The sequence below is a fragment of the Sciurus carolinensis genome, chromosome 18 (genome assembly GCF_902686445.1).
Source record: "Sciurus carolinensis chromosome 18, mSciCar1.2, whole genome shotgun sequence".
Taxonomy (NCBI): Eukaryota; Metazoa; Chordata; class Mammalia; order Rodentia; family Sciuridae; genus Sciurus; species Sciurus carolinensis.
Window position 1 is genome coordinate 15,339,259 of NC_062230.1, and position 19,098 is coordinate 15,358,356.

Consider the following 19,098-nt stretch of genomic DNA (forward strand, 5'->3'; position numbering starts at 1 on the left):
TTCAATCCCTGGTGCCCCCCAGAAAATAAAAAGAAATTAAAAATAAAAATAAAAATGTTAACCACAAATAACAAAGAGTAAAGCCCTTAAAAATAAACTGTACAAACACTTGGCACTGAGTTAACAGTGGGGACATACAGGTCAATGGAACAAGACTCTTCCCTCCTGAGACTCAGTGATGGATAAAAGTCAGCACTGACAGCAACGTCCAAGAATTACTGCCTGAGCACAGTGCAACCACAGCCTGGTCTTCTGTCACAGAAGCCCCCTGGTTTCTACGTGCTGCAGTGCAGCTGGAAGAGCCTGGCACCGAGCTACACACTGTGTCAACTGGCTCTCAGCTGCTGCCAAGCACCTGCTGACCAAGCTCCACAGAGGCTTCCCAACTCCTCAAGAGAACAGCCCAGGCAAGCCATGGCGAGCACTATTACAGGTCCCTGGGCAGCATGGTGAGGCACCAGTACTCCCACCTCCCCCCTGTGAGCAACATAAAGGATAACTTCTGTTCATTGTCTTTAAATGGCACAGACTCTGCAAACTTTGCTCCTTCTGGAACAGGAGCTGTGATGGGACACTGTTCAGAGGCAAATGCACTTGACAATCAAACACAAGAAAGCACCTCAACTGTACCTCTGACCACTGACTCATATGTCTTAATAAACAGACTTAACTCACTTAACAACAGACACCAGCTCTGTGGCCCGTGGCACTCCACAAGCCTCTTTCCCTTCAATATCTAGTACGCAGGTGAAGTGCTTATTCAAAGACAAGGCGTATCTCCCTGGAGCACATGGAGCATATCTGTGCCACAGGGAGTGAGCCACCTCAGCTATACTCCGCAGAACATCCATCCCAGACACCCTCACACATTCCAGAATTAGTTTCAGTCTTTATTCATGGCAAAGATGTGACTTTGTAGGGAGCATCTGAGCATGTGTGTGCAACACACACATTTTGTTAAATTCAAGAGGGACTGCATGGTTTCACAGACCAAAAGAGCTTGTAAGCTTGGTTTTATTTAACTAGTGTTGGAAGTCATGTGATGGCAAGACCAGCAGTGCTCACCTGGCAGCTCCACCCTGGTGGGAGGCAGCCCTGCTGGTGCAGGAGTGCAGGTCCACAGCCTGGCCATCCCCGCTGCCATAGGTTGTTGTGACTAGGCGCAAACTACGACGGGACATCCTTGGAGAATCAAATACAGGATCCAATTTGTGCTCAGTCTCAAAATCCAGAGCATCAGAAGAATAACTTGAACTGGAAGGAATAAAATGTGCCAGAGATAAATAAAGCTTACAGTCTCAGGGCTGCAACAAACTGACCAAATAATGCGTGATCTATCAGGTATTGTAAAGAGCAATTTTTATCATATAATAACTTTATTAGAAAGCAAAATGCAGGTGGCACAAAAGCCAGCCAATGAGGGTCTGACACATACATCCTCACCACTCCTCCTTTAAATGCAGATGCCAGAAGTTCCCTGAGAGCAGCTGCTTTAGGATGAGTTATAAGAATCCCCATCTATGGGGAATGATGTTGACAGTGTGGAAAATCTGAGTACACTACTAGTAGACACCAGGCCTGACAGAGCAATTTAGAGGAGTGACCATGGTGTGAAAATTAACCCAGTAGGCCAGTATGTCACTGAATGAGTCAACAAGAGAAGAAAAGGGAAGGCCAGCTCCAGAGCCATCCACAGTGCACTGTGTCTAACACTAAAGCTAAAGATGAAAGCAAATCCACCACAAGTCCATGACAAAGTCACTTCCAGTACCTGCCATGCGACCTTTAATCCAATGCAATCAAATAAAGAATTGTGTTCTGCTGTGTGGCTAGCAAGTTTCCAAGTCAAAACACTGAGTAGTCTGTGTCCCTGGGAGAGGGCAGGTGCTACACATGTCAAGCTGCCCAACAGTGGAGGCATAATCAAGACAGGAGCTACAACTGGCCAGGAAGGAAGCTGCACAGACGGCCCTGGCAGGGCGGATCCCTACATTCTGCATTGCAGCAAACTCAAAAGTTCCTCACCAGGCAGGCACCCCATTCCTGTCTCCTCTCTGCAGAGCCTCACGCCACCTAGCCATCTGTTGGCTACCAGTTCTCCATCTACCCTCCAATGTCACTGTCTCCTCCCTTCCATATGGAAGACCCACTTCTTTCTTCCTTCCCAGAAATGGCAGACACTGTAAGAGTGCTACCTCATCCCCACCAGATCCACATGACAGCCAGTCTCAGGATGCTCCTGTACCTTTGGGGTAGTTAGTTTTGTGTGCTGTCTTGACTGGCAATGAGGTGCTCAAATATTTGGTCATAAAATTTCTGTGACTAGGAGGGGGCTTCTGGATGAGATTAACAACTGAATCAAAACATGGGAAAGCAGCAGGCACTCACAACGTGGTGGGCTTTGCCCAATCAGATGAAGGACTGAGCAGAAAGAAGGCCCTCCCAGAGCAGAAAGGAGTCACTTCAGCCCTAAGGCCTTCAACCTAGGACACCAGCTCTTCCTGGGCTGCAAGTCCTGTGCCTTCAAACTGCACCTGCACCTTTGGCTCTACTGGCCACAGCTGCTGACTCACCTGCATGTCTTGGGACTTGCCAGTTCCTTGTCCTCAGTCTGTCGCCACACACCCGCACATACACGTTATACTGGTCTGGCTCCTCTAGGGAACCTGACTCATATAGCCTTCCTTCCTTCTGCAATGGAAAGAGAATCCTACAGCCCATCCTATGTGCTCTGGACCAAGTTTCCCACTCTCCAAGGACCTTCCCTTCTGTCATTTCTCGCCCTCTCTCCTGAATTTTCAGCTCTCTCTACTGCTCCTTACCATCAGCATCTACACAGACTCTTAGCCAAACCCGTGGAAAAAACAACTTCCACTCACTGCCATACCCCTCACCTGCATCAGTTGGGCTCTGAAAGCCACTATGCCAGCTCTGTCTGTCCTATTCTCACATGGCTCAGCCAGGGCCCCTACTTCCATGCCCTGGCGTACCAGCCTCATCTTGCCCAGCAGTCCAGGGGTACCTGGCTCCAGGCAGACAGGAAGCCCTGGGGCAGGCACCCATAGCCACTTTCCCACCTCCTGCTGGCAGCTCACCTCCCACCAGAAGCTGAGAGACAGAGAGTGCCAGTTCCAGCTTTGCTTGCCTCAAGAACATGTGCAGGCAACAGGACCAAAGCCTATAGATCTCGGGCCTCTTATGGTTCCCAGGAGTGTCCTCTCTGACTTCAAAGGAAAGGTAAAACGATAGCTATGCTATGGGAAGCTGATGGGAACTTGAAAACAGACAGGTCAAGTTGGTAATACTGAAAAATCCAATAACACAGGAGAAGGGATGACGGGTGGTATGGGGTGAGGCTGGTGTTTTGGTTAGTTACTCAGGACAACCAGTAGAAAGGGCCTGGGCAGACCAGTGCTGACAGTGTTGGGCTCATGGAAGGCAAACACACTTCTTGCTACTCCAAACCTTCACACTGTGTGACATTTCCACGAGAAAAAAAAAAAAAAACTATTAAATACATGGAGTGGTCAGGACATTAAAGATCCTTTGTATGTTCAGTGAAACTGTTAAGAACTCTGATTAGAATCCTGCCAGAGCACAGTCACAGGATATGGAGGACCCAGGTGATATCAAAGAAAGCCAAGGTGACTGCTCACCTTCAGCAGCACCCAAGGAACCAGGCTCCCCTCAGGTTGGAAGATGCTCAGTTTTCAGAGAAGAGACTGGGAATCTATAGAGCCAAGCACAGGAAAAGAAGAAGGGCAGACAGAGCAGCTACTACATGAGGACGGGACACTGGCAACTGCAGTAGGATTGGCCAGCCCCAGAAGCCACACCACAGGCTCTCTGTGACACAGAGACCATGGGTTGCTGCCCTCAGTGGGTCTTCCACTAGCTCTGCCAGCCCCAGTCCCTGTCCCTCTAGTCTGCCTGGGCCCTGCTTCCCTCAGCCTGTGGCAATCTCACTCACCCTTAGGACCAATTCGCTACAGGCTGATGAATGGCTCCAACCTGCTCACCGAGTCAGAATGCCAAATCTCCCATTTTCTGTTGTTGGCCAAGTTCTCCCAGTCCTTCCTCCTCTGAGCTCCCACTCTGGTGGCCCAAGCCAGGATGTGAATACCAGCCAGCCCCCAAGCCCATTCACCCACTGCTCTTCCTGAACCTCTGACTCAGGACTTCACTCTGCCCCATACAGCCAGTTCCAGGGCACCTGTCTTCTGGTCAGGCCCCGCCCACTCTATCCTTCCTAGACTTTACACATAGCTCCCTAGATTAAAATCCTCTGTTGGCTTGCACCCCCCTTAAATAAAATCTAAATCCCCGAAACAGCATGTGGAACCACACCTGGCCAGCCTCTGCCTAACTTTCCTCCATTTTTCACTCCACCTGCCCACAGGTTTACCCACAGGTCTAACTGCAGAAAGGATGTAAATTTTACTGCAATTAAGGGTAGATTTCCCAATGGAGAGACCCTACACATAGCATTTTCTAAAACTGTCTTTAGAATAAGTCATAAGAGCTAAAAATAAATTACCAAGAATAACTTTCTATGCTCCACTACAGGAATAGAGAACATTTTAACTTCAGCTGGCAAATGGCAGGCCTCCAACAGAGAACATCCTAGTGTGAATGCACTATGACCTGGAATTGTGAACAAAAAAAGCTCAATCATCAAATGTGATCTCTGACCAGCACTGTTAAAAAGTATTTTTCTTAGCTGGGCATGGTGGTACACACCTATAATTCCAGTGGCTTGGGAGGCTGAGGCAGGAGGACCAAGAGTTCAAAGCCAGCCTCAGCAAAAGTGAAGCACTAAGCAACTCAGTGAGACCCTGTCTCTAAATAAAATACAAAATAGGGCTGGGGAAGTGGTTCAGGGGTGAAGTGCCCCTGAGTTCAATTCCTGGTACCCGCTCCCCAAAAAAGTATTTTTTTCTTAAAACAGTTGCTAATTTTCTTAAGGTTTCCATATTTTAACACTTTTTCACATTTTCTAAACAAGCCACTAAATAATGATACAAGCAGCTTCCCCACGTGCCTTATGCAGCTGGCAGGTGCCCAGATTTTTCTCCTGCCAATCAGATCCTCACCAACTTAGTCATGTATTCTCCTTTGGCACTAAGGCACAAAGGTACAAGACTCAACTTCCATTTCAATCATACTTTTTATTGGGCACAGGGCGAGTGGGCAACTTTTAAGACTCAACTGTCAAACTTCAGGATATCAGACCATGAATTAAAACAGAAACAGCACTCAATAAAAGTCACAATCGTGAAACTATGGGCTCTCCAAAGGCAAACCCTTTTCCAGGTTATTACATACACCATGCCATCTGTATAAATCCCCCAAAACTGGTCACAGCCACAGACTTATTCCTGAGATCTCAGCCCTGAGGTGGGGCCTAAATCTGCGAGTCACTTGCAATGACTGGCGTGCTCACGCACAGGTAAGCTAACTCAGAAGTATGTAGCTCTCAGATCAGCCTCTCAGTCTCTGTGTCAACACATCAGTTCTGTAATCTAATGAGACATGAAGGCTGCAGGTTTCTTCAGTTTCACCACCTGACCCATAGCTGGCGGTTGCTCTGCAGCCCCTGTAGCTCTACCAACTCGAGCAATGTGTGGCCTCATGGCCAGGCCCTGGTGGGCACTGCACCTCACCTGAGTGCGTAGGTGTAGCCGGTATTCTCCGGCACACACTGGGGCGGGGTATACGTGTGCAGCCGAGAGAAGTCCATGTTCGCCGTCTCAGATCATGCTGCAGAGGCAGAGAAAGGGTGGTAAGAACTCTGACGACATGAGCCAGTCTCAGTGGTTTTTGATTTCTAACAAAGGAGACAAGGTTTCTATGTTAAAAGCCAAGGACTTCTGCCACATCTAGTCCCCAGCATATCCACAGGAAAGTAATGGGAGAAATCCTGGGCAGGACTTAGCATCATGAAAATTTGGCACTTTCAAAGAAATACTCAAAAGTATTCAGGATCCTTTTTTGAAATGTATTTTTAAATTCCTGAAGGTGTCAAATGCTCTTAAGTCTTCTGGAAGAGTTTTATTGTTACTAAGACAGAACTAATTCTTATTCCACAGTCAGAAAGTGGCATTATAATACTTTATTTACTAATTAGCTGAAGTTTTCACAAGTACCTCAGAATCAGAAAACAAACTATGGTTTGGGATGAATTTTTTTAAAAAAGTTTAGGGCATTGATTATACACCCTCTGAAAACAGATTGTTTTTAATTAAAGGGTAGTGAGTTATGCACACAGTAATCCCAGTGACTCATGAGATTGAGGCAAGAGGATCACAGGTTTAAAGTCAGCATCAGCAGCTTAGTGAGACCCCCATTTTAAGATAAAAAATAAAAAGGCTGGGGTGTAGCTCAGAGGGCCCTTGGGTCTAATTCCTAGTACCAAAAAAAAAAAAAAAGGCAGGGTATGTGTGTGTGAGCACATTGTTCTTCAGGTTGCCATTTTAATTTCTTTGGAATGACTCAAACTTTCCACTAGCTAAAAATATTCACCCAAGAGTGCACACATTACACAACACACACACTCTGCATTTAGGAGTACCCATAGTAGTAATGTGAATCAAAACCTGTTGTTGAAAAATCAAAGGAAGAAAAAACAAATCTAAATAACACTCTGGACAAGGAAGTATTTGTGTATGAACGATTGAGCTCTATAAACTAAAGCAAAAGTACTTTAACGCATATCATTTTTTTTAAAAATGGCCCAAACTCCCCGACCCCTCCTTCCTTTCTTTTAAGTACTGGGGATCAAACCCAGGGCCTCCTGTACACTAGGCAAGCACTCTGCCACTGAGCTACATACCCCTCAGCCCAACAAATGTTCTTTTGAAAATTAAATACTCATATACAAATAAAGAACACTGTGTGTGTATGTGTGCATGTGTATAAATGTTACTGCATCTACTAATTTCTTTTTCAAAACGGAGTCTCTATGCTGCCCAGGCTGACCTCTAACTCCTGAATTAAGAGAACCAGGTTCAAGAGGCCTTAGCCTCCCAAGTAGCTGGGACTACCATCTACTACTACTGCCACCATCACGCTCAGCATATCTATTAATCTCAACAAATATCACAAAGCTCCTGCACATGAAGAACATCTGGTAAACCTTGGGTTCTTCTTGGGGCACCTGGCCCACCAGAAAATACTCGACAAGCACAGTGCACTCTCAGTTGGCTTTCTATTCATTTACATAACAATGTTTTTTGCAAGTAAAATTAACTACACTTATTTAATCCATGTAAGGTTTAATACCTGTTTAACTGCCTTAATCTCCCTTTTCCTACTTTAATCAACACCTAGAGAATGTCAAGGTATAGAGCGTCCCGCCTCTACACTTGCTCTGTGAGCCGTTAAGAGAGCCCCAAGCACGCTGCCCTGCGGAACAGAGCCACACCCCAGCAGCAATGTAATAATGGCTTCTGGCTGCCCTTGTGTTTGGTAATGATTCACTAGGCAACCATAACACTGGATGAGTAACAATTTTATATCCCATTACCGTTTCATCCTTTAGGGTAGACACCAAACTGATTTGTTTTCATCCCCTCTTACTCCCGATCAAAACCAAACTTCTACCTCATTCTCCAAAGTGATTTTCACTTTCATATTTCATTGCCTGCACTGTTTCCCACCATTAACCCGAGGTTAAAAGCGTACTGATTTCTACCAAGTGCCCTGCAATCAAGAGTCTACGGGTACTAGTGAACTGGGACTGGGACTGGCTTTACATGGCTGAAGTCTGCAGAACAAAGCCATAAGCAAATGGATGCATCCCGGCATTTGGGTGATGAGGACACATGCATGCAGGCGTGGACTTAGACCCCCTCCTCTGCCCCTGTTGCTGACTGACCTGCCTTAGGCTTGTTGGGTGAGGCCAACTGGGTGGGGCACTGGGTGGGCAAAAGTGGGCGTGGCTCAGGCTAAGGCACACACAGGGGAGTGTGTGGCTCTTAGACAATGGATGCCAGGACACAAGCAACCACATACACATAAGAGACCCAGGGTAACAAAGGAACCTGAGCATCTGGATGCACACAGGACCAGCTGCCATCATGGCTCCTGCAGTCAGTGGGATGTGTAATCGACCTGGGCCACATACAGCAGAGCCCCATGCCACAATCTAAGGAGCAATGTAACTGTCACCTCTGAATCAAAGTCTGTTGAAGAACCAAAGCAGCTACATGCCACGAGTTCAACTTCATATGTGGGACACAACAGTCTATAGCAGAGAACACCAGAGAAGGACCCACAGTTGGGCAAGATGCGGTTGTTCGAGCATGGGGGAAAAGTTTGATAAGTGGAGCTACAAATATGACAAAGCCCACATCACCACAGAGAACCAAAGTGGACATGTGCTAACTCTGGGCAGCCAGGCCTAGGGTAGGACCATGAAAAAAGAAGGCAACTGTGGAGAAGAGACTTCACATTCATAGCTCAGCAGTGCCAGGCACAACTGAACTCTCCCTATCCTTGGTCCTTCTTTTCCTGTCTCTTTCCTTCTCAACAGATCATGAGAACGACTCAGAACATTTTTATCTTCTGTGCTAAGACTGAATGTTAAATAAAATTGTAGGATAAAATAAAGTTTAAAAAGGACTAAATGACACAATGCATGTAAGGTAGTGCCTGATATTGGCCAAAATGCAAATGCTAACCATAATTATTCAATGAAATAAAGTTAGATAATCTATGCTTTAAATTAAAACAAACAAAAAAAAGACAACGGCATTTTCCCTCCTAGGTCAGCAATCCTCAAAGTGAAAGATTAACTGCTGCTGCTCTAAATAAGCCACTGGTCAGCGCACATGGCTCAGGCAGGCGCAGAGCATCGGCTTCTCATAGACACAGCTGAACACTTGGGGTTGAGATTTAGTGACACCAGTTCTACAGGTGGCTAAAGGAAGTGCTTAGCATTTCCACTTCCACTGGGGTGGGGCTGCAGCCTGAGACTCAGAGGAGAGGAAATCTGCACTCACAATCTGAATAGTAATGACTTTAACTGAAAAAAGGGATTGCAAATGTTTTTGATGGCATCAGATGATCTTGGAAAGAACCTCTAAGTTGACAGTTTGCAAACAGACATGTCACAGGAGATACTCTGTCTTCAGGCTTCACGCTCCTTGCTCCTATAATGCCCTCCTACAGCCCTGTGTCAAGTGTCACAACTGCCATCATCTTGTTCAAGCTGTGCTCCTAATGGGTGCCATGGACTCTAGGAAGGGAACAACTTGAACCCAATTTTGTGCAGAACTCAGAAAATAGGAGCTGGGCCTGCATCATCTCAGAGGGCCCCATGCATGGCCCAGGTTTCTGAGGGTCAGCTCAGTGCACTGACCAATGGAGGATCCCTCCTGAGCCTGGCAAGAGAAGGAACCATGAAGAGCCAGCATACCAGAAAACACACACCGTATGAGATGCAGCCAAGAGAGATACCTTCGAGTAGAGAAGAACGTACCGCTACCTGTCACCTAGGCAGAGGCTCTTCCATTTGTCCTGCGTTTTCTCGTGGCCAAGAGAACACAAAACTCAATGATAGGCAAAAGGAGAGGGAATCTGTTCAGATAGCAGAGCTGGGTTCCAAATCTAAAGAAGTATCTTTATAAATATTCAAGTCCTAGCATGGTTTTAAAATTAGATGTCAAGATTCTTTTTCAGTTACACCAGGTTTCTCCTTCAAACCATTTATCTCCTATATTATCGACTGTAAGATTCACATTACATGGTTGAGATGAAAATATAAAAGCCTAATTTTTTTGAATGCTTTCATCAAAACGGGTTTAAGGGCTGGGGAGATAGCTCAGCTGGTAGAGTGCTTACCTCGTAAGCACAAGGCCCTAAGTTCGATCCCCAGTACTGCAAAAAAAAACAAAAAAACAAAAACAAACAAACAAAAAAACAGGTTTAAGTCACTCATATCATATTAATCACTCATATCATATGAATCTTAACTATTTAGACTATCTATATGATCTCACTGCAATTCAGAAAACATGGCTGCAAAAAAATCTTTTAAAAAGAACAAGTCACATGAGGTTAAAAACAGTACAAACCTAAGGACCAGATAAAACTGTCTTTCTGAAATAAAATCAGCACACAATCTTTCATGATAGGAAACACTATCAGTTCCAGATATAACTAGGAATGGCAAACTTTAAAATTGGTATGTGGCACTTCCCTTGGGCCCCTGGGCTCTGCAGCATGCCCTGCTTTCAGATGGCATTCTACCCGAACACCAGATCTAACCCTGTGGCTCAAGCCTGCAGCTTATCCAAGATAACAGCATTCTAAGTCCTTACTATAATCTAAGGCACGAAACCCAGGTCCTGCTCCCAACTCCCCAGGAAGTGGCATCTGCCACAGGGCCCTTCCCTCAGGGGTGCTCTAAGCTCCTGACCCCCTCTACAGCCCACAATGGATGCTCACTTGACCCTGCTAGGCAGATGCTTAACCTTCTAGAGAAACACCAACAACATACAAACGCAACACACACAAATCCATGTGTACACACTTGTAACTCCAATCTCATAAAGCTTTAACCGCTGTAGGACTTATTTCTATAGCAGCTAGGCTGCTATCAGGAAGTTCATTACAAAGATGAACTAAAATTCTGAGCAGTCCTTTAAATAAAATCAGTATTAACACAAGAGCAGCGGTGCATGCCTCAGGAGGCTAAGGCAGGAGAATCAAAAGTTCAAAAGCTAGCCTGGACAACTTAGTAAGACCCTGTCTCAAAATAAAAAATAAAAAGATTGGGAATGTAGCTAAGTAGTACAGTGCCCTAGGGTTAGGGTCCAATCCCCAGTACCAAAAGCAAAAAAATCTTTTAGAAAAGTACAATACTAGATTTGTGGTAAACCCATCTTCACATGTTAAGGGATGTGGGGCAACCAAACTCCTCGGGTTCTTTTACTCTCCCAGCCAGAGGACCCAAGGCAGGGCAAAGGCTCTAGCTATGAGCCAGGCAGCAACAGTGCCTTCACCTCTGATGAAACTACAAACACAAATTGCAGCTCAACTTGTGGTACAGCTAGAGGAGTCCTTTAACACTCAGCCTGCTTAGTGCTGGCCACCTCGGTACGTGGAACAATCCCTAAAAATAAATCAGCATCAGTGGTAGCTCTAGACTGGAAGATGACCTCTCACCATGCTGCACTAAAGTTTCTACACACTTTTGGAAATGATGAGCCAACAGGAAGAGGCTAAGCTATGTATGCTTATTGGCATCAAGAAAACTGCTCCAGGTGTAAGGAGAGATCTTCAGTGTGAAGAGGCATGATCACATGTGTCATCTCCTAATAAGAGCTCCAGACTTTCCAATAAAACCCCACTTCTTCCTATAGTGACAAAGAGCCCAAGATCAAGTTATTCCAGCCTTGTATATGTTAAGGTCAAGTATCCTTCTGGAATACAGAAATATTACACAGTTTAGACAGAAATCTAGAGTGCACTGAATTCCCTCCTGAGCAGTACAATTAGGACTGCCCACAAAATTTCTATAGCAAGGACCCATGTAGGGGGGGAGCAGCCTTGCATATGGGCCTGCCATGATGAGGTCACTGAAGCCATGAACCTATGCCACCAGTCTGATAGCATGTGTTAGTTACTAGTTACTTGAATCTTCCTTTTCTGTATTTTTGCTGACTGTATTTCTTATGCTCTTAGGGGTTTCTCATTCCTATTTCCTTAGAGGACCACAATCATGTAAGATATTGGCCCTTTCCACATGACACATACCAGGGATGCCCCTTGTCATATCTTGGCCTGGTCTTCCCTGGCTTATGTACCACTTCTAGAAAGGTGCTCTAAGCCAAAAGCAGAGGGATATCCGGTCTATAACGGAGTCTCCTACTTAACTGCTCTGACTTGTCCACATTGAGCCATTTATAATTTATTCGATTTATCTGTAATTCAAGTTTGTATACAGGGAGGATTGCATCTGGTTTTATTTCCTGTTGGACCTTTCCACCAGGTTTGCCAACAAGTCACTCATCCCTAGTCTCCATCATCCCAGAAGCCTGCTTCTTCCTCTTCATCCTGCCCACAACCTGCCATCCTTAGCCAGTCCCTTTCATACACTCAGATGGGCTTCCTAGCCCCCCTTTTTTCCCCCTTAAGTCAATCCATTATAAAGCTACCTGAACAGTTGACCTACAAAAAGCCACTTTATTTTCTAATACCCTTTCCATCCCTGAGTCTAGCTACCAAGTGCTGGCTAACCTCCTCACCTTAAAGGCTCAGCAGTGACATCAGAAGCTCCATGGACCCCAGTCCTCCAACCCAAAGCTAATGCTCCCGAGGACTTCTGTTCATTAACACAAACCCTAACCGCTATGTAGTAATGAATATCTCTAACCAGACTCCGAACTCCAAGGGCAGGAACTGTGCACTGTCCTCCTGCAGGTCTAAACCCCAGTAGCAGGATACACAATATGTAAGTGCCTGCAAAGCAGGAGCGCTCACTGTTATGCACCTGGCTTGCTTTGCCAGTAAGTTGAAAATACCTCCCCAACACACACACACACACTCTCTCTCTCTCTCTTTTTCTCTCTCTCTCTCTCTCTCTCTGCTCCTTATCTGACTACCGTCTGCAAAAATCTTGTTCAAAGTGCTATAAGAACTCATGAAAACAGGATCAGTCACAGTGTACATGGGCCTCTTTATTCCTCCTCTTAATGGATTCATGCAGCCCAAACTCGTGGGTCAGTCATTTCATTTCTGACTATAACTGGGAATAGTAACAAGAGGACCAACTAAAGGATTTTATTTGTCCCAAGAACACAGCTCATCCATTCATACCTTTTCTAGATCACTCCTGTGCTGCTCTGTCCTCCCAAATAGGAAGTGCCAGGCTAAAGGTGAGTACTCTCCAGTACTGAAGAGGTTTGCACATGAATATAAATGGAAAGCAAAGAAATCAGAAATTGATCTGTTTTTCATATTCCAGATATAGCTCCCATCTTCCAGTCATGAAAATCAAAGTAAATAGAATGACTAAGAAAAAGGCATACAGACAATGGGCTACTTTACTTTTAAACTGCACCCAGGGGAACCCTCTCACTCCCACCGGCAACCACTGGTCTAGAATGAGCACCTTTACAACAACTTATCTGATCTGCAGTTTAATTTTGCACAAAGGTCAAAGAGCACCTTTCACAGAGATCTTATCTCCTACACTAAAATTTGCAACCTACAGCCATTCACTGGGTTCCTCTAGCAACTAAATGAAAACCAAGGACCAGCATGACAAGTATGTTTGCTTACAGCCAAAGTTGAGTCGCAAACTGGCTAATGAGTTATACAAGTTGCTTAATGAAACACAGCAAATGATAACCTATAACATAATAGACAGCTTTATAGGCAGCAGTACCACGCTCTGTATTTTTCATCTGTCACCTCCTCATTTATTCTGGCCAGTGGAAGTAAACTGTTCACATGCAGAGTTAGCATTCCCAGATTTACAACCTGAATTTGAGTGTGCTAGTAGTCCCCAAAAGCAATCAGTTCCAAATTTCGGGAGAAAAAGATAAGAGCCCAATTTCAACCAACTAAATATTGAAACCCTTCCTACAGATAACAAAGGGCCACACACACACACCTGCTCTGAATGTTCACAGAATCCTAATGGCTCAGGACCACTTACCTGAGGCACAGTGGCCTTAGGAAATTCCTGTAGTTCCCTAGACTTGCCTCCTTTGAGAAGTCCAGGGAAGAGTGAGCTGCAAGGCTGAATGGAGATCTCCTCAGTCACCACGAACCCTAACCCCAACTTCTCCTAACAATGTGCCTGCATTTTTTTTGTAAGCATATTCAGGTTGGCTTTGTTTCCAGGATCTGGAAAGGCTATAAGCAGACTAGGAGGCCATTCGACTGTCATAAATTCAGAACCAAGAGACAATGGTTATGAGCTGACAGCATACTCCATTAAACACCAGCATTCTTTGAAAATAGGTCACCAGGAATTTCCAGTTAAAAATGTTGTGATGAACACAGATGTCAGATTCTTCTCTTCTAGAATCTTCAAAAAATGGTTGTTTTTTAAAGGCACATATCCATGAGAACAAAAAGAGCCACAACAAAGAAACTTGGAAATTAGATGAATAAAAACTAACTTAGGCCAGAATAGCTGTAGCTTGCAATCGTGATTGCTGAAAAATATCTGATTTTCATCACAGAACCCCGCCACCTCCACAAGACTCAAGAACTGTTGCACTTATTTACATTTGGAAGTAAGGGTGGAGGGTGGAACTAAAACACAGGAGGAACTGAATCCTCAAAGTCTGTTTAAGACACAATTAGGCAAAACCACATGATCATCTTAACAGGTGCAGAAAAAACCCTTAAGAATCCCATACTACTTCATGATAAACCACTCAATAAACCAGGAATAGAAGGGAACTTCCTCAGTGCTATAGGGGCATCCTTGAAAAGCCCACAGCTAATAAATATCACACTCAAAGGTGAAAGGTCAAAAGCTCCCCCCAAGATCAGGAATACGACATGGATGCCTACTGTCACCACTGCTGTCCAATACTATCCTGGAAGTTCTAGCCAGAGCAACTAGTTAAGAAAAAAGGGGTTGGGGGTAGGTGGGAAGCAAACAATTGAAAGGAATAAGTAAAACTACCTTCTTTCTCAGATGATATGATCTCATACATAAAAAATCCTAAAAATAACTACTAGAGCTAATAACCAAAGGCAGTAAAGTTACAGGATACAAAATCCACACACAAAAAAGTTGTACTTCTAAATACTATCAATGAAAAATCAGAAGCTGAATTTAAAGCAAGTCCTTTTACAATAGCATCAAAAAGAATTAAAAACCTTAAAAGCCGAGTACAGTGGTACACACCAATAATTCCAGAGACTCAGGAGGCTGAGACAGGAGGATCAGAAAGTTCAAAGCCAACCTGGGCAACTGAGCAAGACCCTGTCTCAAAATAAAATAATAATAATAAGAAAAGTGGAGGTGGGGCTGGGAAAGTAGCTCAGAGGTAGCGCTCCCCAGTACTTCAAACAACAAACAAAATGGAATTTAACCAAGTAGGTATAAGACTCGCACACTAAATACCATAAAATACTGTTGAAAGAAATTTAAAAAGTTCTACCTTTCAAGCTCAAGGATGAAAAAACTTAATATTGTGATGATGGCAATATTCCCAAAGTGATCTACGGATTTACCATGATCCGTATCAAAATCCCAATGGTCTTTTCTGCAGACATGGAAAACCTAATCCTTATATTCACATGGAACTGCAATGGGTCCTAAACAGTAAAAAACAATCTTGGAAAAAGAACAAAGTTGAAGGATGTACATTTTCCAATTTCAAAACTCACTACACAACAATGTGGTCTGGCATAAGGACAGACATACAGACCAACATAGCAGGAGAATCCAGAATCCAGAAACAATTATCTTACATCTATGTCCAACTGATTTTGACAAGAGTGTCAAGATCACAATAGGGGAAAAAATCTTTTTGACAAATGGTGCTAGAACAATTGAGCTTCCACAAGCACAAGGATGATGAAATCAGGCCCCTACCACACATCATGTCCCAAGTCAATTCAAAGTGGACGGAAGTCTTATATGTCAGAGCTAAAACTATAAAACACAGAAGAAAACAGGTAAGTCTTTGCAACTGAGGATTTGGCAAAGCCTTCCAAGGTGTGATACCAAAAGTACAAGCAGCAAAGGAAAAACAGATACCTAGACTCCGTCAATTTGAATATTAAAAGCCAGTGGAGAGACAGCCTCATATATCTGCTAAGTATCCAGAATATATAAAGAATTCCTACAACTTAACAAGAAGATAAACAACCCAACTAAAACACAAAAAAAGGAAACAAACATTTCTCCAAAGATATACAAAAAAGACATGAAATAACATTCAACAGCATTGTGTCATTTGGGAAATGCTAATCAAAACAAAATGAGATGCCACTTCACACCCACTAGAAAGTCCACAATTTTAAAAAAGGAAAGTAATGAGTGTTGGCAAGAATGCAGAGAAAGTGGAACTCTCATACGTTATTGGTGAATGTAAAATAGTGCAGCCACTATGAAAAACAGTCTGGCTGTTTCTCAAAAAAAACTCTACTCCTAGGAATATACTCCAAAAATTGGAAACAGGTGCTCAAATAAAATCTTGTACACAAATGTTCACAGCAGCACTATTCACAATAGAACCAGGGAGAAACAACCCAAATATCCATCAACAGATGACAGAAAAATAAAATTGGGTACATATATACATTGTAAAATTATTTAGCCATAGAAAGGAAGGAAATACTGGTAAGTGGTACAGCATGTTAAGTCAAAAAAAGGCAGACACAAAGGGTTACATGCTGCATTATTCCAATGATAAGAAATAACGAGAACAGGTAAATTCAAAGGTAAGTAGCAGATCAGTGGCTGCCAGTGGGTGGGGAGAAAGAAAACTGGGCGTGACTGCTTAATGGCTACAGGGTTTCCGTTTAGGGTGATGCAAAGTTTTGGAACTAAATAGATGTGGTGGTTGCATAACCCCATGAATGTACTTAATACCACCTAACTGTACAATTTAAAATGGTTAAAATGGTAAATTTTATGTGCATTTTACCAAAAAAAAAAAAAAAGAGAGAGAGAGAGAGAGAAAGGCAGCCAGCTACCATGCCTATCCCCTTTCTGTTCACCCCCCAAAAGGAAGGGTAATCTGAGGTTCCTCTAGACCCAGGTGATAGGATAAATGCCTCTCCGCATTGACAACTCTTCCCCTCAACTCTCAAGTGAGGCAGGTTCGAGTGCCCTTCACTGGGAATATAAAACCCAGTGAAAAAGACCAAAAGGGGATGACAGGGAAGTTTCCTCAGGACGCTGACCAGCCATCACCCCGAGCTGGTATCAGGCATGGTGGGAGACAAGGGAGTCTAAGAGTAGAACACTTGGTCACGTTCAGAAAGGGAAAACATGCTCAAGGAAATTTAAAATAGATAGGGTAGTCAAACTAAAACACGAACAGGTGCACTCTTAGAAAAGACCTAGGTAACCTAGCAAAGAAAACAAAACACAAGCTAGGGGTCTAGCACCTTCTCAGGGGTCTAGTACCAAGAAGCCTGGCTCGGTGGCGAACGCTTAAAACCCCAGCGCCTTGGAAGGCTGAGGCAGGAGGATCACGAGCTCCAGGCCAACCTAGGCAATTTAGCAAAACCCTGTCGCGTAGAAAAAAAAAAAAATTTAAGAGGGCGGGAGTAGATCAGTGTAAAGCACACACGGTACAATCCCCAGTATCCCGTCCGCTCTTCAAAAGAAAAAGAAACCCCACAGCAGACAGGTCAGCAGACACTCCCCAAAACTAACGGCCACGAGTGTTCAGACTCAGCGTCACTGCGAAGCATTCAACGACGGACGGCGACCACGGACAACGCGGGCCAAGGCCCACGAGCTGGGGCGCGCGAAGGCGGGCAGCCGGGACACCGGCGACACAGCCCGCTCTGTGCCCCGCCAGGCACCTGCGTCCGTGGGTCTGCGCCGCAGCGCCGGGCTCCGGCTGGGGGGTACACCGGGCATGGGAGCTCGGGGAAATGGGGCCCGGGCTCGGGCGGAGCGTGGGCACCAAGGCTCCCGGGGAAAACCGGGTCGGGTTCGGGGAAAACCAGGACACTGGGAGCTTGGGCACCAGGCTCCAGCACCTGGACACTCAGGGAACCCAGGACCGGCTCAGGTACCAGCGCGCTTGGGGGCCGAGCTTTGGCACTGGGGGCAGACTCGGGCACCAAGGAGCTTCGGGCACCGGGGAAAGGGGGGTACAAGGGCGCCGCGGCCTGGCCGCGAGCAGGGGCGACGGGCGGGCCGGCACAGAGACCATTGACGGCTCTGCAGCTCGGCCCTGCCGTCGCCGCCTCCACCCACCGTGAGGGTCGTCCCGGGCACAGGTGCGAACCCGGCAGCCCCCAGCCCCCGCCCGGGCCAGCCCCGCGAAGCTCACCTGCCTCGCGCCGCCGCCTCAGGCCTGGTCCGCGCCGCCCAGGCCAGTCCTGGAGGATCCCGCCGTGCCAGCCAATCGCGCGCCGCGTCTAGGCCAGGGGCGGGAGCGATGCAAACGTTAGCCAATACCGAGCCCGTCACCTAAAGACTCGGGCCAATGAAGAGTCAGCAGCGGGCCGCGGACGCAAGGGCGGGGCGGGCCCTAGGGAGGGTAGGAGGAGAGGGCGGGGCCGGGATTGCGTCGCGGGGCGGGGTGGGCGCTCCTCGGAAGGGAGGGGTCGTGTCTCTGGTGCCTTGATGTCTTGTTGGAGGAGGGTCAGCATTTCACCGAGGGGCCGCACTGGAGAAAGGGTTTCATCTTGGGATCTCTCATTCTGATGAAGGGTCTCTCAGGGAAGGGTCTTATCGCGGGGAAAGATCTCAGGTCGGGAAGAAGGTCTCATCCCGAGAAGGGGCAGCATCTGGGGCGCCCCGCCTCCGTAATGCTCTCAAGGAGCCCTACTCCCCTCCCGGCCCTGCCGGCGTCCCTCCTCGGTCCCCACGCCCCGCCCCAGCTATGTCCTTTCAGACCCACCCAACCGGACGGTCCTTGCTGCACGCCGCACTGCGAAGCTCCCTGGCGGTGGCGCCGTCAGGCCCCGGTCCTCTCGGCCCACCTAGGCAGTCCTGTGCAACTGCCCTTAGCTCCAACCTAGCTCCTCTACCTGGGTCAGGGGCCCACTGGATTGTGCCGCTTTGGGACCGCGCGTTCTGGTGTCTGCCTTCGGTGGAACAAGCACGCAAGAGGCTGGTACCTACCGGAGACAACGTGAGCCTCCTGTTTGTTTTCTCTCCTGGCTGCGGGAGGCAGATGGGTGGTGGCGGGGCGGGGCGACTGACCCTAAGAAGGGTGGGTCTGCTCTTGGAATTTCACAAGTGCCCTTACCTACATGCATGGGCAAATATTGGTTTATTTTCTGCATTTTTTAATTGAAGTATTTCTTACAGACCATACATTAACCTTTTTACAGTGCTCCCCTTGATTTGTTTTGACAAATACATGTAGTTGTATAGCTGCCACCATAATAAAAATATGGGACATTTCCCTCACCCCAAAAAGTTCCCTCCTC

General features: G+C 46.1%; 1 protein-coding gene across 11 annotated transcripts in view; it reads right to left on the bottom strand.

Moving 5' to 3' along the window:
• The window catches only part of Sun1 (Sad1 and UNC84 domain containing 1), a 44,904-nt gene extending 26,099 nt beyond the window's left edge, over window positions 1-18,805 (bottom strand). For 2 of the 11 annotated variants that reach the window (XM_047533587.1, XM_047533579.1), the window contains exons 1-4: window positions 18,564-18,708; window positions 17,991-18,078; window positions 5,664-5,760; window positions 1,066-1,254 (exon numbers count right to left, since the gene is read on the bottom strand). In XM_047533587.1, the coding sequence (XP_047389543.1) occupies window positions 1,066-1,254; window positions 5,664-5,740 (266 nt within the window). In that variant the 5' untranslated portion in view covers window positions 5,741-5,760; window positions 17,991-18,078; window positions 18,564-18,708. Of the gene's footprint in view, window positions 1-1,065; window positions 1,255-3,656; window positions 3,731-5,663; window positions 5,761-17,990; window positions 18,079-18,563; window positions 18,712-18,787 lie in introns of those variants that run through there. The other 9 variants (XM_047533590.1, XM_047533584.1, XM_047533586.1 and 6 more) reach the window with 7 other exon arrangements.
• Window positions 18,806-19,098: the final 293 nt, after the last annotated feature.